Source organism: Sebastes umbrosus, chromosome 23 (assembly GCF_015220745.1).
Source record: "Sebastes umbrosus isolate fSebUmb1 chromosome 23, fSebUmb1.pri, whole genome shotgun sequence".
Lineage (NCBI taxonomy): Eukaryota > Metazoa > Chordata > Actinopteri > Perciformes > Sebastidae > Sebastes > Sebastes umbrosus.
In genome coordinates, this window is record NC_051291.1 from 4,016,121 (window position 1) to 4,036,834 (window position 20,714).

A 20,714-nucleotide genomic window follows, 5' to 3' on the forward strand; every position below is an offset into this window, starting at 1 on the left:
AAAACCTTAGAGCAGAGGTCTTTAAAGTGGGGAGGCGTGGGGGAGTTGAAAGAGGGATGTGAGGCAATAATTCTGCATGAGGTGAAAGAGACAGGTGCATGCCAGTTTCCTAAAAACAAGTGGGAAGTTGGTTGTTGTAGTTTGGTTCGCTCACCAGCACGAGCAACAGTTGCAGCAGTGGCTCCGACACACAGCTCATGGAGACGGTTATGAAAACTGTCATGGCCATTTTCAAAGGGGTCGCTTGACCTCTGACCTCAAGATATGTGAATGTAAATGGGTTCTATGGGTACCCACGAGTCTCCCCTTTACAGACATGCCCACTTTATGATAATCACATGCAGTTTGGGGTAAGTCATAGTCAAGTCAGCATACTGACACACTGACAGCTGTCTGTGCCTCAAGATCATTTGAAAAAGTGACTCTAAATCCGAGACCTTTCTCTGACTGTTATTAGTGTGTTACATGGAAATATCATTGAGTCTCAGAGGCCACTTCAAAAGGTGCAGGTGGAGCATGTAGCAGCAGTTTAACAGTTAAAGCTCGACCCCCTGAGACAACTCGTAAAGGAGACCAAATATTTGGCTGCTGCTTTGGCAACTTGTCTGTGTCATCGTGTTGGCTTTTTCTGTCACAGTGTTTGCTTTTAGGCAACTGAGTCCTGTTGTTGCTCCATGAGGAAATAGGCATACTGTTATGCTGCTTTGCTGTTGAAATCTCTGTGCCAAGTTGCTGAAAAAAAGTCAAGATAAAAGTTTCAACCACAGCGGCCAAATTTCTAATTTGCTTGATGGCCATGTCGTGATTCCAGATGTAATCTTGTTTTTATTTTTTTAAGCCACTATGTGGTGTTCCTAGAGTCTTTTCAACAATCACCCTCTAAACAGATGTGTCGTGTTTTTCCCTTGCATTTCCATAAATCAACATTGATCATATCCCATCTGTGGTCACCGGTTTGATAGGGACCACAGCAGCCAACAAAACAGTTTTATCTGAAGGAAAAACTGTGATAGAGAGCTAAAGCCACGGTACAACTTAACACTATTGTGTTGGCAAATGTCCACCAGATAAGTAATCACAATAAACTTTAGGCGAACCATCCACCATCTACCTTCGCTCTCTCACCGTCAAAGGCAACCACACAGCTATAGCCGGCGTGTTGCAAATGTACACTCAATATTTTTCTTCAGACATATTATCATATCAGGGAAAATATAAAAACACCTGAAACACACTAAAGAACAAAACGTTTCAAACTTCTACAGATAAAGCTTCATATTTCACTAACAGCTTCTAGACAGCTTTTTAAATCTAACATCAAAGTATAGATTGGACAGATTGTATTAAAGTAAAAAGAAATTGTCTGCTGTGGTAAATGCACCGTCTTAAAGATGTTATTGATAACATTTTTATGTAGACGAATAATTTTGAAAAGTATGATGCATCCACAGAGCTTTTAGAAAGGTGCAGATTAAAAGTATGGCTTTTCCTAAAAAATATATATTATGATTGTCAATTAAAACATTTTGACGGGTCCAAAATGAATGTTTTGTTTATTCACTCCAGTAAAAATGCCAAGTGCTGAGCGCACATTATCACTGGAGTTAGAGAGAATGGTGTCCTAACTGGCACTTCCTTGTGTGTACTGCTCATGTGTAAAGACATCCATGTTTAATTTCTTAAAGTGTACTTTCTTTGCTATATTTTAGGAATAATCAGAAATCATTACATTCATATTTTCAAACGTAATCAAACTGGTATCCATAGCAACGATAGAATTAAAGGATTAAAGGAATAAAGGAGTAGAATGGAACATGGTCCGTCATCGCCCTTGACGCATCATCAGTTCTAGAATGTTGAGAATCTACCTATAGCCCAACACAAGAAGTTTAGATCAGATCGTAACTTGACTGTGGCAGAGTTGTTATCAAGACGAGAACAAACACCAAAACAATGACGGCATACATTGACTTCGACTCGCAGGAGTTTGAAATGAGGGATTTCTTCCTCACTACCCTGGAACAAACATGCAGGGTTCAACTGAATGACAGCGAGGCGAAGATCTCCCGCAGCACATCCGAGGGGAGAATCCTCCTGGAGGTCCAACAGGACGAACTGGGCAATTTCTTTGATTGCCTTCCTGAACAGCAGGACAACAACTGGGGCCAAGAGAAGGCCCTGTTGCAGAGGGAGATATCTGGCCTGAAAGCCCAGCTCGCTAAGGCTCAGGCTAAATGTGGACACTCTCCATCCAGGGATAAATCCCTGAAATCAGAGATGGAGAAGATGAAGGGGGAGAACGAGGCACTTCGAAAGGAATTGGAGGACATGAAGTCTGAAAGGAAGATGCTCGCTGTGGCTAAAACCAACATGGAGTGGGAGATGGAGGGCTTGCTCGAGATTGAAAAGGCTCAAACTAAAGAACTACAGGGAGAGCTGAGCAAGACAAAGATGGACCTCCAAAAGACAAAGGATGAGGCGAAGACCCATCAAGCCCAGCAAAACGAGCAGAGAGCAGAGACAGAGAAGCTCAAGAAACACTACTTTCAGACGGAGAATGCCGCCATCCAGGAGGCGACAGAGAAATACGTAACCAACTGTCTGTCTGAACTGGAAGAACTCCGAGTCAATAGGAGTGAGATGATGGCTGCTCTAAAGGAAGCTGAGGAGGAGCTGAAGTCTGGATATCACATGTGGCAAGAGAAAAAGTCTTCCCACTTGGCAGAGCTGGAAACATCCCAGCGCTCCCATCTTGCCCAGCTGGAGATGCAGGATGAGGAGCACAAGTCCATCGTGGCTGATCTAACGTCAAAGTTTGAAGATCAGCTAGCGAGTGAGCGTCTCCTCTGGCAGCAGGAAAAAACCTCTCTGCTGGAGGAGACTGAGAAAACCAGCTCCTCCTTTGCTGCTCAGCTGCACGAGCAAAAACAGAGCAACGACACCCTCGTGGCTGCTCTGGAGACGGCTGAGCAGCAGATAGAGAGCCATCGCATCGAGTGCCAGGAGTCATCCCTCCTTCAGGCCAAGGTAGGAGAGCTAAGTTTGAAAAATATTCTTAACCGATACCCGACCCTCGTGAACCGACTATTAACCGCTAGCCGACAAGATTTGTGCCTCGCATGCAGCGGTGTGCCAGCTGCAGTGTATGAGCACAACAGACAACTGAGTCTCCAGTCCACCGTCAGGAGAGCTACTGCAGCAGCCACGGTGCTGCGTGTAGTGTCGCGGACACGCAGCCACTTTCCCAGTAAAAGTCTCCACCGCACATTTAGTTTAGTTTAGCAGGTTATCAGCTGTGCGTCAGCGTAACGATACCGAGTGTCCGACTAACAGTGTGTGTGTTTGTGCTATGTTACACATACTGTACGTTCTGTCGGCGCGGCGTAACTTTTGCGAGTTTCCCACAGACCGCGTGTGTGTGGCGGCGGTGAGTGTGGGGTTGTCGGTGGCGTTATAGCTGTCAACGTAGCTGTAGCAGTGTGTGTACAGTTTATTTGTCGGTGAATAAATGCTACGAGGCTACAACAACTCCTCCGCTCAAGACGGGAGCCGACTTCCTGTATCTACAACGCCGGCTCAGACTCTATTAAGGTGGACCAGCTTTTCTCCGTAAACTGACGAGCTGCTCCTCTGATTTTTTCTCAGCTTTTTATTAAATTATTAATATTTATTTTAACCGTTTAACCGATATCGTTAATCGGTTAAAATGCTTAATGTCGGTTAACGGTTAAACTGTTAATTAATATCATCCCTAGTCCACCGAAAGCGTCCAGCAGACTCTGCAGCAGAAAGAACAGGAGTGGACGACCACTGAGAGCTCCCTGAGGTCCCAGCTGGCAGATTTTGAGAACCAGATCGCCAAAAGAAAGAGGACCAAGTGGTACCGGAAGCTCATCTGATGCCACGTTATGCCACGCTCAGGAGAAAGAAAATGCACATACACATTTGTTCTTGTATACTTGTGAGGATCAATCCTGTATGGGAAAGTGAATTGAGTTCACTTTTCTGGTGTCAAACTGGTCCTCACAGAGATATGATTACTAATCCACACACATACACAGGCATTTGTTCTTGTGTACTTGTGAGGATTACTCCGTCTTGACCCTTAAACAGCACTTGTGAAAAGGGTTGTTTGAGGGTTGACACTTTATTTTACTCATGGAAAGTGAAGTGAATTCACTTTTCTGGAAATAAAAAAAAAAAAAAGTTAATTCTATACTGCACTCCTCTCATGTGTTTTATGAAATGCTTTGTTTGATGTATAAATCAGGGGACAAGCACTGATGAGTTCTCATTTGCTCCCTATAGCCTGACAATGTACAGTAAGTTGGCTCAACTGATTTTACATGTTGGTCTAAATATAGTTTTTTTTGTCTGTGTTGGTCATCCAAAGAAAATGAAGAAATGAAAAACACCTGAACTTTACTTTCAGCAACATTTTGCAGGTTTACTACGAGTCTAAAGTGGCTTAAGAACTTAAGGCAAGAAGGTTTATTTAGTATCACAGCACCTTTTCAAACACAGCCACAATTCAAGGTTTTATGTTGATGAAATGCATTAGAAAACATCATATTAATTAGAATAAACTCTTTCAGTCTCATTTGGCTGCTTGTTAGCAACCGCCTTTTTCAAGACACATAAAGGCTTCAAAATTCCTGAGTGGGGTATTTATTGATGTATTTTATGTTGTAGAACAAAACGTTAAAATCTCTTCAGCTTGTGTTAACCACAGACCTTATTTCAGGCATCTAACTAAAAACCAATTAAAAAAAAAAAACATTGACTTCCAGACGAGGGAACCAGAAGGGCTAAAATGCTAACTCATTTCCGGGTTTTAGGACTCATTCATTTCCTGGCAAAAGATTAATTGTACGGTATGAATAAAATGTGGATGACTCGTTGAAGGTATCGCAGTGGAAGGGCGTCCGTCCATCGCTCCCTGTTTCGGGATTGAATTTCCTCCTGTTGGCATTCCAGCCGAGAGGCTGAGGTCTCCGGGGAAACGCTGCTCTGTCCTGACAGGCTTGGCCTCCAGCAATGACTGATGCACAATAGCAGTACACAACACTGAAGCAAAGTCTCCGGGAGCATCACCACCAACAATCCCTCCTTTTCTATCTATATGTCTCTCTCGCTCCCTCTCTCTCCCCCTCTCTCTCTCTCTCTCTCTCGGGCTGACATGTAAGACGTTTTTGCCAAGAAGCTGTCAGTCTGTTTGCGCTGTGTTCTGAATGATATGAGCATCTGATTGCTCAATTCAGCCCCGCTCTGGCAAAGTGTTCACTCCTTCATGTGCGTAGCGGAGTACTATGAGATCCTCCGGATGCCCTGAGCCATATGAAGGCAGTTTTTTAATTTCATGTCTTGTCTGTAAAGAAAAAGCAGGGAGCCCACACACTGCTGAACATCTCAAGGGCAAAAAGAAGCAGAAAATCTTATTGTGGCATTCCTTAATCCGTGCTCCAACACGGCGAAAGTTCACTAACTGCAATGTGCAAACACCAGCTTTAGAAAGTGCCAGAACTATTTAAAAATAAAAGTACTTAATAGGAAAAGGCAGTACTTAATCTGGACAACTTTGACCCCATTATCTCCTGGTGTCGGACGGACCATAAACAATGAAATCCCAGACATCTCTGGTCAGATTTTGATGAACTCAAATAGCTGACTCAATATACTATATGCAGAGAGATTTCCCTGGTGGTGATAGGCTTAATCAGCATTGTGTGAACTCATTTGGCAAGGGCTTGTGTGTAATGGAGATTCATTTATATGTAAAAGTCCCGCACTCCAGCTTTAAAAAGGTGATTATGTCAGTGTTGTGTTTTTTACGGCTTGTTTCCGCCGCCCCCAAGTGGCAGTGGGCAAGAGAGCTGTCATGTCGTCCATCTTTATAGACGGTGTATGAGCTAAACCAACACGCAGGGAATTTAATCTTCATGTATAAATATGTGTCCAGCATAGAAAATCTCCTTTGTAAACACAGCAGTATTAGCTCAACATCAAAATTAGCAGAGTGGATACCAATAGAAGCAGGGATGACTAAAAAAAAAAGGGGCAATTTTGTCCACATACATGATTCATACGTTTCCTATTAGTGGTACACAAAAGAAGGAACATATTATCATGGTAAAAAAAAAGGAATCCACCTCCGTGGTGTTTACATAGAGGGTGTGTGCGCGGCTGGGAGGAGGAAAGCCCGGACCTCTTTGCGGAGCTCGGTGTTTACATTTGGACACATGTAAAACGCTTGTTCAAACCAGAGAGAGCCCGGCAGCCTGTAAATTAAATTGATCACTCGGAGTGACGACATGTTTTGCAACGCCTTTGGAACGCATACCGCTCATTTTTAGCCGGTGAGCCTGAGGGGTCCTGCCTCACGCTCTGTAAGGGGTGGTGGTCCAGGGTGACGGGGGGCATTGCCTGTCTAGTATGTAGGTCAGTCACGCCGAAGATTCACGGCTTCCAAAATTACAGAGAATGAGACGCAAAAAACAGCTGGGAGACGTTAAGAACAAGATCCCCCCTCAGTGGCCCGTATGAACAGACTTAAAAGGACAGATGCAGGGGAGATGAAAAACAAAGAGGCGGACATGGAGAAGACGAGCGGAGGAGGAAAGAGGCTTTTGTTTGTGCTGCAAAAGGAAAATGTGTTTCGGTGTGAGTAGGTCGCTCTAACTCCCAAACAGCCTGTCCCAGTAACCGAAGGCCTCGAGCATGTAGCCCAGATCCTCAGCCACACACAGCTCCAGCCCCCAGCCCTCGACAGATTGTTAACTGTCCCACGCCTGCAAGGGGTGAGAGTTCAACGCTGAGACCCACAGAGCACCGGGACGCAACATGGCTTTGAACAATAAGAGGGCTAAAAATTTGCTTAGAGCAGGGGTTCTCAAACGTTTTGGAAACAGGGAACCCTTAAAGGAGAGAAAATTTCCTAGGACCCCTTCATAATCATGACACCGATTAAACATAATGCTTACTACCATTTGTACTCTTAGGGCACTTTCATATTAGGTACGATTGATCCGTACCGTGCCCGAGTACGATTGCGTCATCACCCACGTGTATTTGTTTATGTTGAGATCAGCTGTTCTAGTGCAGGAGCATCGTAAAACACTTCATTCAAACTTGACAGAAACAAAATAAATTTATTGGGTTACCTTCTAGACGGTTCCTTTTTAACGGGTCGTGAAAAAAAACAATCAGATTCGGCAAAAAAAGCAAATTTCATAACTTAATTCATGATTTGTCACTTGCAAGTCCCCCGACTTTATGGAACTGCAAAACTAAATGGCTAGATTATCTATTCAGGTGTCTAAACATCAGAGAAGGAGAAGAAGACAATCGTGAAGTTACAGGAATTGGAATCTGGTTTTGACTCAACCCTGGTGGGATGACATGTTGGCAAACTCCAGTAAACCAGTAAACAAGTTTAATTGTGCAATGTGGGCTTAAATGAGCCGAATGTAAAACAATGACAACTTTCCACTCTGGTTTTTCTGTTTACAAACTGCGGCTTTAAAAAGCAGGGTGAATCTCTCGGTCAATCTAAATCCTGCAGGTCTGATGGTCAGGGAGATAACTCTTCCAGTAACTGGAAGTTCACAGTGTTCAGACCGCAAGAAAACAAGTGCATCAGTGCTGGATGATTCCTGTATTACTTCCATGTGATCGTCAGATGGTTGCAGTGTGAGAGCTGGCGGCGTGTTTCTTTGATAATAGTAACAGAAATGTCAATTAAATGTAGACCTACAAATAAAAAAAAAGAAATCACAGACACACATCAGTGATTTCTCTTTATTAAAAGTACTTTATTTCACCAGTTAATCTTTGCCAAGAGATTCTGTTTACTCGAAGCTCCGCAAGGTCAGATTCTGTGATTCTGGAAAACATGAGTCATTATTTTGCCCGCTCAGAAGGTATTTAAGAAGGTCTGTTGAGATTTGAGCTCTCCTTCAATCAAATAAACAAAGGATATTTTAAGGTTGTTTTTGACTGTTGGGAGCGTTTGGAGCACATGCAACTGGACTGTCTGTTCAGGGGAGGAATCCACATGTTGAAGTACACGTATCATGTATATTGTACCTTGCAATATAGTCATTTATACGGTATATGGTTGTTCTACATTGTCTAATTGTCACATCTCCAGTTCCTTGACAGTTTGTCTTGTGTTTCCTTGCAGGGCGAAGTATTTTCGCGGGAAGAAGCTGAACGGAGATTACGAGATCCGGGTGGAGCAGGTACGGTGGATTTAACATAAATTCTGTCTGCTTAGATATTTTTAATGAATCATTTCTATGTCATAACTATGATATTTAAAGCCAGTTTTACTTGCTGTTTTTTGGGGTGAAACTGGGGGGTGAATGGGGACGTGGTTAATAGTCAGATGTAATTCATTACCATAGCAACCAGATTGCATCGTTTTCAGCCCAATTGTAGATGAATTTACAGTTGATCAGACCACAGATGAGACATGAATTAGCGCAACACACCGACTCTCTCTCTCTCTCGCTCTCCTCTTTACCGACGGGAAACCGAAGCTGTTATATTGCTGTATTCAAAGCCACCAGACCAGACATCATTCACAAAAACAGACATTTTAACATCCCAGGACACGAGAGTTGCTGGTCTACCTCTCCATCGATCGGTTAGTTTGTTTGTGTTGTTGTGTGACTTTAGCATCCGAACTAATGTGGCGTTCACACAGCAGTACATTTGCTCGGCTTCCGTGCCGGTACTCCTGTTTGCTTCTCCTAACTGGGAGCGAGCCAACCGCCAACTAAATTGTGTAGTAATATGTAGCAGCGTCATCATGCAGAAACTTACGTCAGGTCCCGTGGGAAAACGTTTTTAAGAAGGGCTTGGGAAAATAGCATTTTGACGCTAAAACATACATACTTTGATTGTTCGGATTTGAACACATAAGGAAATATGAAGCTACAGAATGATATAAAAAACTAAAAAATAATGAATAATGGACTCGCCCTTCAACAGACACACATGTATCAATCTTCTCACTTAACTCAAGAAAAGCAAAGAAGCATATTTCCCCAAACGTTGAACCATTCCTCTAAAGTAGCCTGATGTTAATTCAACACGATTGTGACATTATAATATACAGTATGTGCAGAAATATGTGTCTAGACATACAGTATTTACAGTGTGCAGATAGCATCTAATTTACCTCCAATAACTCTAACAGTTATACATCTGCAAGCCATTGTTGAGCCCGGAGCCGTCTTTGAAATGGAGTGGCGGTTTTCTTTTTATGAGGGAAGGAAAAAAGTGGGACCACAAAGAGCTGGACCGGTGATTTTATAACCTGTTTGCTCGACTCTCTACTGTTGTGGTCACGTCCTCTTTCTGGGTTCGGGATGGGGTTGGAATAGGAGTCAAGACTTTTCTGTGAAATGTAAACTTTTCAAGAAATAGTTTTGGTGTCACCGATATTGGACCCCAATAAAAATGTGGCGGAGTTAATTAGGCCCCTTAAGTTCATAGTACCCCTCCCCCCAAAGCTCAACTATAGCTCCAACTGTGACCTACTTAGATCTTTCTGGACCCTTCGCTCTTTCCCAGAAGCCCCTCCGCGTTGACGATAACAAGTCAGTCGCTAATTGCCTTCAGCAGCCAGACTCTTCGTAGGCTGTTTGTGCACCTCGCTGAGAGCCTTAGGACGATGGAAACACAATCTCTGTGTGAAAAGTTTACTTAACCCTTTCAGGGGATGACAATAAAAAGCAGAGAGTCCCACTGCACTTTCTCCCTCTCTCCCTCTCTCTCTCTCTCTCTCTCTTTAATCCCACTTTCTCGTTGGCTTCTCTACCCAGCAAACATTTTGACATTTGAATAGACTGAAACATAGCACCAACATTAAGGTTAAAGGTCGTATTGATAACGTTTTAATGTAGACGCCTTTTAGAAAGGTGCCGAATAAAAGTATGGCTTTTACTGAAAAAAATGATTATGATTGTGGATTAATCACTTTAAAGATTTTGGCGGGTCCAAAATGAATATTTTGTTTATATCTGTGGAAGATATCTGACGTGTGATTCCCATTTCTAACAAGGCTTGTGAGGCAATTATATAACAACGTTGGTGTCACGTGGTGTCTCTGGGTCGTCAGTTTGTGTGGACGGTAAGTGGCAACGACTTGTTGTGAAGTGAATGCTGCTACCTAAATGTGGTTATCCATTCAGACTTTACCTTAAAGGAATAATTCAACATTTTGGGAAGTATGCTTATTGACTTTCTTGCCAGGAGTTAGATGAGAGTATCGATATCACTCGCATGTCTGTGGGTTATGGAGTTAATGCCAGGAGGAGTTTAGCTTTGCTTAGCATAGAATAAAGACCGTAAAGACAGGGGAAAACAGCTAAATGGCCGAATCCAAAGAACTGAAGTTCAACAAAACGATATTGCAAAGTGGGTGTTTGCATTTGCGAGGTAAAATTACTGTTTTTGTGAATGGAGTCTGGTGGCTTTGAAGAGAGCGATATAACAGCTTCAGTTCCTTGACTTGTTGTGAAGTGAATGCAGTGGAACGGGGGAGGGAGATATCTAGTGGCTGAATGTTATCAATGTTGTCAAGAGCACCTTTAAAGCAATCTTAGTTGTTCAAAGCTGCGACCTAAATGTCATGCATTTTACATTTACCTACTATAGTAAGTATCTAATTTGAGTTCATAACAGCTCTAAAGGCTTATCTTAGTTGGATGGACATTGACAGTTTGCCCCACATCTATCATATTCCTGCTGTTCAAGCTCTCTGAACTACTGCTCACAAGCACCCAAACCAACACAACTCTTCTCTGGCCTACTCGCTGCCATATAAGGTTCCATCTTTAGACTCCAGCACAGACTCACCGCAGCATGTGATGCTGCCCGGTGCCAGTCTGTATGAAGGAGAAAGAGAGAGAGCGGCTTTGATTCCTCCATGTAACATCTCTCATTAAGGCTGCCCTGTGCCACCTGTACCTTCCCCCAGCTGCTGCCCACGCAGCAGGTCTCTGAGCCCATTGTTGTGGACCGTTCCCTCTCATTTACATGACCCACTTTGAAGTTACATTTGGCAGACCGTCTGAGGTCTTGTGTCCACCGGGTAACTCTTTTTATCCACGGAACAGATGCTCATGGGAGCGCCGGTGGTGGTGCTTTGTGCTCCTAAGTGACTAATAAAAACAGGCTCGAAGCCATCGCTCTTTTTTTTCTTTTTTTTTTGCAAAACGATGAAATATGTTCAGTAGTAGTTCTTGATGCTCCGAGGGCATGCCAAGCGATCCTCACAGTCAGATTAGGATAACAGCATACCTTTTTTTTTTTTTTTTTATTCCAAATGAAAAACACAGCCAGAAATGTAAAGAGGGCCGCGCTGACATGGAACTACAGAGCCAAATACAAAAAGGTCTCTATTACTCTTTACACGGCCAGAGCTGGGAGTTGTATATTAACGTCTTTCACTCTGTCAGTTAATCCCTTGTGGTTTAAAAGGAGAGTTAATGTGCTGTCACATCAGGTCAGCGCTCGTATATCACGAGCCTGTGACTCACTTAAATTATGAGATCCAGATATAAAACTAAGGCAAAAAGAAAAAATAACACAGTTTTCTCTCTGGTATGTGCCTCTTTTTTTAACCATATTGTCATACTCCTAATCTACAGTCATGCCAGTAGCATTGTGAGGCTGAATTTAGGCACAATGCTACTGTCAGCATGCTAATATGCATGCTAGATTTAGCCCAAATTGATATGATCAGAAAAATGAAGGATAGGGCCTTTGAAAGTGAACCTGTAACTTTTACTTCCACAAGCGACAATTGACCATTTGCTAAGCTCCGCCCCCTCGCTGCTACTCCGTAAAGCCGTCAGAGCTACCATAGAGCCCACATTGTCACTAACTACACTCCCTGCATAAGTATCTAGCTAATTTTTTTGAAAAAACGAAAGCAGACAGAAGGGTTGACAATATGTGTTTGGGGTAAATATGAGGATGTTAAACTGATTGAGCAGTGAAAACAGGTTAAAGAGATAAAGATAGAAGTTAAAGGCTACAGATCACAGTGTAAAAGTGAACCACCATCACCTGGAGACAGAAGACAATGAAATTAAGGACAACAACACTGTTCCTGTAAAGCCGGGTCTTTATTCACCGTTAAAGGTCCTATAAATTGTAAAAAGTGAGATTTTCATGTCTTTTATATTATAAAGCAGGTTTAAGTTCTATATAAATACTGTGAAAGTATCAAAACGCTCAATCCACAGATAAGTACGCACAGCTCGTATTCAGAAACTCTGCGTTTGAAACAAGCTGTCAGGATTTCTGTCCATTTGTGATGTCACAAATCTACAATATTTAGACAATTTCACAATTTTAAACGAAAGCATTCTAAATGTGTCCCAGTTTATTTCCTGTTGCTGTGTATGTGAATGACATCAGCTGACAGGAAGTCATGGACCCAAACTGTTTCCTAGGAACGCAATTCTGTTGCCATTCCGTTGAAATGCGCTTAAACGGAGCGTTTCTGATAGAGGGTGAATACAGGCATATTCAGACAGAGAGTAAGAGAAAAATAATGTGTTGTTTGAACATTAAAGCATGTAAACATGTTCTAGTAGAAACCCAAAACACAAGTATGAACCTGAAGATGAGCATGATATGTCCCCTTTAACTTAACGTCAAAATGAATGTCCACCACCTACAAACACAAACAAGATGACACCCAGCGTAAGGCTGCCAAACAAACTGCCTGTTTTGCTACCCACAATCCCTGCAGAGTCATAAACACTGCAATTTACACAATTGGACAAATTAGGCAGTTAAATTTGAAAGGGGTCTGTTGTTTGTGAAAGAACAAGGGGCGGTTCTTCAGGGTTGCCGGACCATGTGTGGTTTTGGGCCGGGGCAGGGCAACATCTGCTCGGCAGGCACATGACCTCAGCGCTGTCCACGCTCCTTTCTGCTGCAGTCATGGCAGCTCACAAGCAGTTGGCCGTATGTTATCCGTACCCTTTTTTGGCTGGTGTGTGTTTGCACATGACATAGGGCATCTGGGTGCAGCTTTGCTCAAGGCGGATGATAGGGTTTGGTACTTGCTGCAGACGTTTGACTGATCCAGCTGCTGCATTTAGCATCTGTGCTGGATTTCAACATTCAGTGCCTCAATGAATTATTTCACTGTCGTGGTACAAGGTGGTAGTGATTAGCAGCAAATACTTGTCCGTGGCGCACATGAATGGTCCACTGTACTTCTCAATTGCACCAGTATGTGATTCAACCGAGCTTATCAAGAGTTTATAAAAATTCTAGAGGTCGTCGACAAAAACGTAGCGGCCCTGCAGCCGCAAATCAAACAACTGCAGTCTGTTCTCTCTTTGTACACAAGACTGAATAGCTTTACCTCGTGTAACTTCAACGTGTCAATTCACCACTTTGCCAGTAAGCATTCTTTGCGATCTGGGAGTAATGCAACAGCTACTTCTATGCAACATTTTCTATTCAAAGCTGTAGTTCTTCCAGGTTTTTGGTTGGTCAAGGTTTTTTTCCTCCCATTGAAACTAGAGAGGTGAGGCAATAAAAGAAGCACTTTGTGTCACAGAAAAACATCTATTTTCAGATGAAAGGAAACCACACAATAAGAGGCTCCATCTGGGCTACAACGATTTTATCAACAGCATTTCCACTTTGGTCTTCTACTCGGGACCAAAAACAAAAAAAAAAAAGAACAACTCGATGACAAATCGGTGGGACAAGGTCAGTGCTAAAGGAATATAATAGGCATTTGCGGGGGGAAAATGAAAGGTCAGTAAGGTTAATTAGGGCCTAGATCCGCGTAAATAGTTATTGGAAAATCTATTCTCTTATTTTGCGTTAATTCTCCTCGTAATACCTGCCTCTATAATTAGAAATCCTAATAATTTCACATTCAATGAATTGACATTTTTAATACATTTTAACCCGTTTACAGTGTCTGCATCTGCAGTATTCAGCAGTAGTGCACTTTCTTTACAACATTTAGCTTTTTCTAGTTCTCTTCCTTCCCAAAAAAACGTTGCAGATTGTAGTTGAAGTGCAGCTTGACCCGTCCTTCCAAGTTGTTTTTAGGCCAAAGGACAAAAGATCGTGTTTACAATTTCACTCATGACCAAACAAAAGGCACCTCAACCACCTGAATCTCAGTGGCACTGGAGTTAGTCCAAATCTAAAAATACTCGCAAAGATTCCAGATGAGCTGCTGTCAAGTGGTGTTTACTGTACCGTCCACAGGTTCACACGGCTTGGTAGTCAGGACAGAGTGCACGCAGCGCTGCAGGGATAAATGAGGCTCGCCTGTAAATTGCTGTGGCTAAGTTAAACCAGTGCCTTACACTCAGGTAGCACCCTCCGGGTCTGAAAAGTGAAGCCAATGCTGAAGTGCCTTAAACTTGCATTCATCCTAACAGCCAGCAGGGGGCGACTCCTCTGGTTGCTAAAAGAAGTCTGATTGTATAGAAGTCTATGAGAAAATGAGCCTACTTCTCACTTCATTTATTACCTCAGTAAACATTGTAAACATGAGTTTATGGTCTCAATCGCTAGTTTCAAGTCTTCTTCAATACAGCATGATGTTCATTTAGTAAATTATGGTCCCATTTAGAGTCAGATAGACCATAAAGCAGGGGATGCTTTAGGGCGTGGCTACCTTGTGATTGACAGGTTGCTACCACAGCGTTGTCCGGTCTGGGAGTTGTTCGTGTTTTCGTCGTAGAACTTTAACCCTTTCACGGTGTGTTTTCAGTTCATGAAAGTTAATTATTGCATTTTGGTCGTAAATATATCTTATTCAGCATTCGGTTGTACTTAGCTCCACCCTCTCGTGTCCCTTCTGGTTGCAAAAAAACAAGATGGCAACGGCCAAAAACCAAGATGCCGACGGCCAAAAACCAAGATGGAGACGGCCAAAATGCCGAACTTCATAGCTTCATAACTGTAGTCCACAAACCAAAGGGTGACCAATAGGTCCACTTCATTTATACAGTCTATGCTTGCACTACAGTTTACACTACTTTTTGTCAGGTCTGAGATATTGTTATTTCAAGAGGACGATTGTCTTGATTAAAGTGGCATTTTCATATAGATAAAAACAGTTATCCAGTGGTCCATGGAAGCTTTTCCATTATCTGTTTTCATGTAGTAAAGAGAAAGAAATGTATTTTACATTTCTAGTTTGGGTTACTGTAAATAAACAGATGAGTTATCAGTGAGCAGTGGGAGTAACTATGGCTGGCAGAAACTCAAAACAACAGAAGAAGAACAATTCAGCTCGAGACACGGTTAAACCTAATCGCAACCGTGCTGTCTTCCGTAACTCTGTTCCTCCTAACAGATTAGCTGAAAGCTATTCTTAATTCAGCCTGAATGCAGGTCAACAGATGAGAAGAATCAAGCTCTTGAGGCAGTTTGCCCCCCATGTATCACTTCCTGTTTTCCTTTCCCAGGGCAAGAGCTGCTCCGAGACAAGTGTCTGAATGTGTTACCGTGATGGTAACCATGGCGCTGTGAAAAGCCTCCTGTCCTGGCTTCTGGGCCTTCTGCCCCGCACCAGCCACTCAATCCATTACGGCCAAATGACAGTGGTTGTTAGCACTCCTCTTTACCCAGAACCAGCCAATCAGAGATGACGTGGAGGGCTCGGCCCCTTGCCAAAATGTTGCCCACTCTGGTTTTATCAGGTTGCCGCAAAAGTCAACGTAGGCCCCTGTGTTTGGGATGGGATTTGTTTAGGAGATGCAGTGATGGAGGATGTGTGTGCGTACATGTGAGTGTGCAGTCTCTTTTTTAACAAGGCTGCTGAGCACACAGATGTTTCTTTCAGTGGCGGGTATCAGTAGAGAAGAGCTGAGAAAAGGAAGGGAGCCAAATGCATGTCCTTGAGGCACATTGAGTGTGAGTGGCGCCTCGTTGTCCCCTAAATAAGATTACGGCATTTACTCGCCCCCTGCTCTTCCTCAGAGAGTGCAACACAATAAATAAAAGAGGTGGGTGTTTTTTTTTCTTGGCAAAAAAAACCTAGTTTCGTTACGTTGGCACATTCTTTTCAAAAAACGAACTCACTCCCCCATACAGAGTTTACACGGGCCACGGCGCCGGATGAAAGGGAAATTTATCTCCGAGGGAATATTGCTGATAATATTTCCTTTTTATGTAGCAGAAAGCCGGCTCAAGTGATGATCACATCGTGAGAATGTGCAGATAATAATTGACTTAACTTGCTATGCAAATTAGCAGGAGCTGGGTTGAGCAGAGGGTCAGCTGGAGGATTTGCTTCCATCCCCATCCACGTTGGCGTCGTTGAAGGCTGATCTATATGAGATGTGTGACACAGAGCAGCTTACTGCAGGGTTGTGTTGTCATGACGCTATCACAGCATTAGCTAATGATGCTCTTTATAGACCCTTTTACAGCCGGCGTTATGATTACGTCACGGTGTTAGCTGGAGGCAAAACAAAGGAAAGACTGGAGGCCAATCACCTCAGAGTAATAGGCTAAAGTTACACATCCGCATACTTTTGAGATGAGAAAATGATTCGAGACTAAAGCGAGCTACAATATCAGCGAAGCGTTTCGGATACGGAGAGAAAACATTGATAATTCGCCATCATGGCTGCTCCCCTTTCACGCAGAAGGCTATTTTATATCAAATGAGTTAGTCTTTTTATTGAATCAACTTTTTTAAATGAATAGAACTCGTTAATTTCGTCAACATGAATAAAGTGATGATGTCTTGACGGATTCACCAAGCAAATGCAGATACATAATATGATTTTTTTTTGTAACGACTTAAATTTACTATAATAGTGTTAGAGCCAAAATAGATTTTTTTCTTACTGTGGTTAAATAAATGTAATTTATAGTGTTGTTAGATTGCTGCTAGAACGCCCAGCCGACAGGTGTGTCAAGCAGGAGATAAAATAGTGTTTTGATTGCAGTGAAAATGTTGTTTTTGAAAGGCTAAATGCCAACAAATATGGACTGAAACTGAATTATTCGTTCGATTTTGCTACTAAATAGGAGAAAAATATATCTTTTAAAATTGTTTTATATCCAGATGTTCGTATAAGTTTTCCATCTTTATGTATAAATTATAAGAGATTATTTTTTTAATATGGTAATGATGTCTTATTATGAATTTGGGGTCAGACTGTCCAGTCAAAAGCAGCGTAGACAGACACATGTTGTGTTTTTCTGTGGCAGCATGCTGTGGTCATGTGACAGTAACAGCAGAGCTGAACTCCTGGTCTCAGTTTGGCACATCTATGGATGGCATTTTCATTTGATTATGTTTTTTCCCCTTCATTGTTAAGAGGGAGTCAACGACTGAACGCGGTCCACCGCTGACTCAGGTTTCGAGTTCTCGCAGGCGAATGAAATGCAGCCATGTTCTTTTTGTAGTGTTTTGTTTGGTAGTCGCCCGCGTCATGTCAAATTCAATTTTTGCTTTTCCACAGAGAGTCAGCAGGCTGCTTGTTTAGGGCCCATTAAATCCACTACATTAATGTCACTACTCATACTTAAAGGCGATGTGAAGACTAACAAACGGCGGTGTTTCATGTCTGAGGTCAACTGGCTGCTGTTTAGCATCCGTCCTGAGGCTTTCTGTACCTGGAGTTTAGGATGATGCAGCCTTGAGGTGGACCCTGTCTGGGAACATGGGACATATGTGATCCAACAGTGTGTTAGTTTGACTTAAACCACTCTCTGGACGCCACAGCCACAGTCAAGAACAGCTTCTTAAGCATTCAGCAAACTGTTATTATATTAGTAGACAAAATTGTACACATGTAGCCAATAGCCATGACTGTGAAAACGCCATCATTAAAGGTGACAGAAGAAAAGTTAATTTCAGGAAAGCTAAATGTGGTCAGGAGCATTAACATCAACAGATATTCCCAACTATAGTGACAATCATTAGCAGAAAAATTGAGTTGTCCCTGTCTGGTCCTTGTCCATCTAGAAAGTCCATTCCCAGAAGTCGACTGTCGCCCCTCCTTTGGAGTATCTCTGGGAGTTTGACTGAGTCATTAGGTAGCCGGGCTACGGCCTTTCACAAGGCTCTCACTGTCCGGGAGGCCACAGGCTGGTGGATAACTCAATTTGCTTCCTCTCACCAACTCCGTCTGTCTCTCTGACTCTTGTCTTTTTCTCTCTGCTGTGTAAATGCAAAAATGTAAAATGAAGTCAACCTGAGAGAATCTATTGTCTGTACTTGTCTTGACTTTTCCTGTCCTTTTTTTCCTTCTTCTTCATAAGAAAGATGTCCAGTTAAACTGCATCTGTAGCTCCATCACATGACTTCATGAGTCAAAGGCATAGCGCAAGAGAACATTTTTACTTTCACTTTATAAAAGGAATATATTTCTGTCAGAAAGACCTTTTGTGCATCAAAGCACTGAGTCAGGGAGTTAAATTACTGTAGACAAATTTGACCTTTACACAGTATGTTGTTGTAGGATGCGACATCTAATCTTATTTTTTTTTCTTTGTGCTCCCTCAGGCGGAGTTCTCAGAGATCAACCTGGCCTCCTACGTCAACTCGGGATGCATGGTGGACATGCAGGTCAACAAAGGTGGCACCAGAGTGGTCAGGTAAGACGCTCGAGGACGAAAGAGAGCTGGAGCCCTTTGACGCATTCGCCCACGCAATCTGTAATCTGCCTCAGTGAGCCTGCACAAAGACTCCTGTTCTTTTCTACTCGGTGGCATTGTGCACGACCCGTGTATATATAACATTGCTTGCACTCAGAGAAATCAAGGCGGTAATGTGATTATGCCATGGGAAAACATTAAAAAAAAAACCCTCTTACCCTATTTTCAGCCCAGGTGGGAAAACAACATATTTAAACTTGTCACCTCTTCCACTGTTAGTCCTCACAATGTCAATATAGTGCTATTTCACATTGCAAAATGCATGTTATGCATGTTATGTAACCAGGAGTTTTGAGTCTGATCAGAGCTCTGACAGTACTGATAATTCCCATTAGGTCAGTGGTTGCAATACCAGCTCTTGTGGTAACCAGGAAGCTACTTCAGCCGATGAGTCATAAAACCCGTCATTACAGCTATTGTGGGACTGACAGCAGCGACAATGGCGTACACTTTATTCATCACCTGGATGCCAACAATCACAGCAAAGAATGAGATGTCTTAAAAAGCTTTTCATCTTGCCGTGTCAGAGGTATCCGCTGGCCAGTGAGCAGCTCCTGTAGCAGCAGCAGTTAGACACGTGAAGCTGGGTATTTAAATAGACTGCTCTGTTATGTGAAGTTGGCGGTCAAGGAGATCTCTGATCAGCTGATCTGGGTGGAAAAGATGACTTCATACTCCTGCCTCAACCTTCATTATGAATGCACATTAGTACTTTGAAAAAGGTTATCAACAAAACCGATATACAACAGTCAGACAATCACAGCTTTAAAGCGGCTAGGATCAATATTTTTTGGATTACTTCTACTTATTTATTCCCTTATGCTGTGTTCAGAAGCAAATTTTCGCCCCGCTTTACTCGTGTGAGTTGGGCCGCTGGTATCATTTGTGTTCATTCGCACTAGACGCACCGGAGAGGAGGAGGAGCTTATCTCCATAGATACCAACAACTTTTCTTTCTGCCATCAACCATGGAAGAAATAACCACTGTTGCTGTTCTGTACATTTTGTGGAAGTCCCAGATATGTCAGAAAACCAAACGCCGTCGTGTCTGGGTTCCTAACATCACCCGGTGGCGAGCTGTATTCACATACAGTACCATTGCATTGACTGTATATAGCAAGCCACACGTTGCTACTACGGTATGAGCCCCAAATTTTCAGATTGTGCTGTGATTTAATGGCAATAAATGGATCAAAATGATGCCAAAAAAACTACATAATGATGCAGATTTGTAAAAAGTATGCAGTGGTGCTTTGTCAGGTCTGTCCGCAAGACGACAATCAAACAACTTTTAAATTCTGAATGGATAAAAATAAGAAGATAAAGTCATCTAGGCATAAATACGGCAGCGACGTTGTTGTTTATACCACAGAAAGTTTGTGGTTTTATACACGTACATTTATACACAGAGTTTCATCTGGTCTCTGTACAGATATGATGTACTATCGTAGCTCTGCCCACTTTCATTTCTGATTCAACAACGTCAGTGACGACAGGAGGAGAATATCAACGCTGATAGGCTGTCACGACACAGCGTTGCATTGACTTTGTATGTAGTCAATGCTTCGGTCTTGGTGTGACCACACCATTACACCTGCAGTACAACCATTTGTCCAGCTGTCTTTTTTCTTGTCTGGTTGTTATGTTATAGCTCTGTCCTTGACACCCAACATGGCATCAACTGTCATTGCTATGAGAGTGACCAGAGTTTACACCGCATCTGTAAACTCTCTCTGCGTCTCATTCTCCATTGGTCCATTAGATCAGCTAACTTGAGCGCATGCCATCCAGTGTCAGCCCACTCAGTCCTCATTCCAGCCTTCTCGGGGAATAACCAGCTAATCTGTTGTTTCGGCCTCGACTCCACACACTCTTTTGCAAAATAACTTCTTTATCGGTGTGGAAAGTAGCATTCGTCCCGGAAATGGCCTCACCGCGCAGCGCAGCGTGAAATCAAGCGAGAGTAATCGCAGAGCGGGGGAGCTGATGTCACAATGCAACCTGTTGTCAGAAATGGACACAGAGGTCATTGT

The 20,714-nt window shown here is 42.8% G+C and overlaps 2 protein-coding genes across 3 annotated transcripts in view; both read left to right on the forward strand.

The window, feature by feature from the left end:
* LOC119482690 (synapsin-3-like) overlaps positions 1-20,714 on the forward strand; it is a 112,594-nt gene that overhangs the window by 16,472 nt on the left and 75,408 nt on the right. For both annotated transcript variants that reach the window (XM_037760491.1, XM_037760490.1), the window contains exons 3-4: positions 8,183-8,240; positions 18,530-18,621. In XM_037760491.1, the coding sequence (XP_037616419.1) occupies positions 8,183-8,240; positions 18,530-18,621 (150 nt within the window). The remainder of the gene's footprint in view (positions 1-8,182; positions 8,241-18,529; positions 18,622-20,714) is intronic.
* Positions 1,913-4,216, forward strand: LOC119482691 (centrosomal protein of 55 kDa-like). Its single transcript, XM_037760492.1, has 2 exons — positions 1,913-3,027; positions 3,756-4,216. Exons 1-2 carry the CDS (start codon positions 1,954-1,956, stop codon positions 3,897-3,899), a joined length of 1,218 nt encoding a protein of 405 aa, XP_037616420.1. The 5' UTR covers positions 1,913-1,953; the 3' UTR covers positions 3,900-4,216.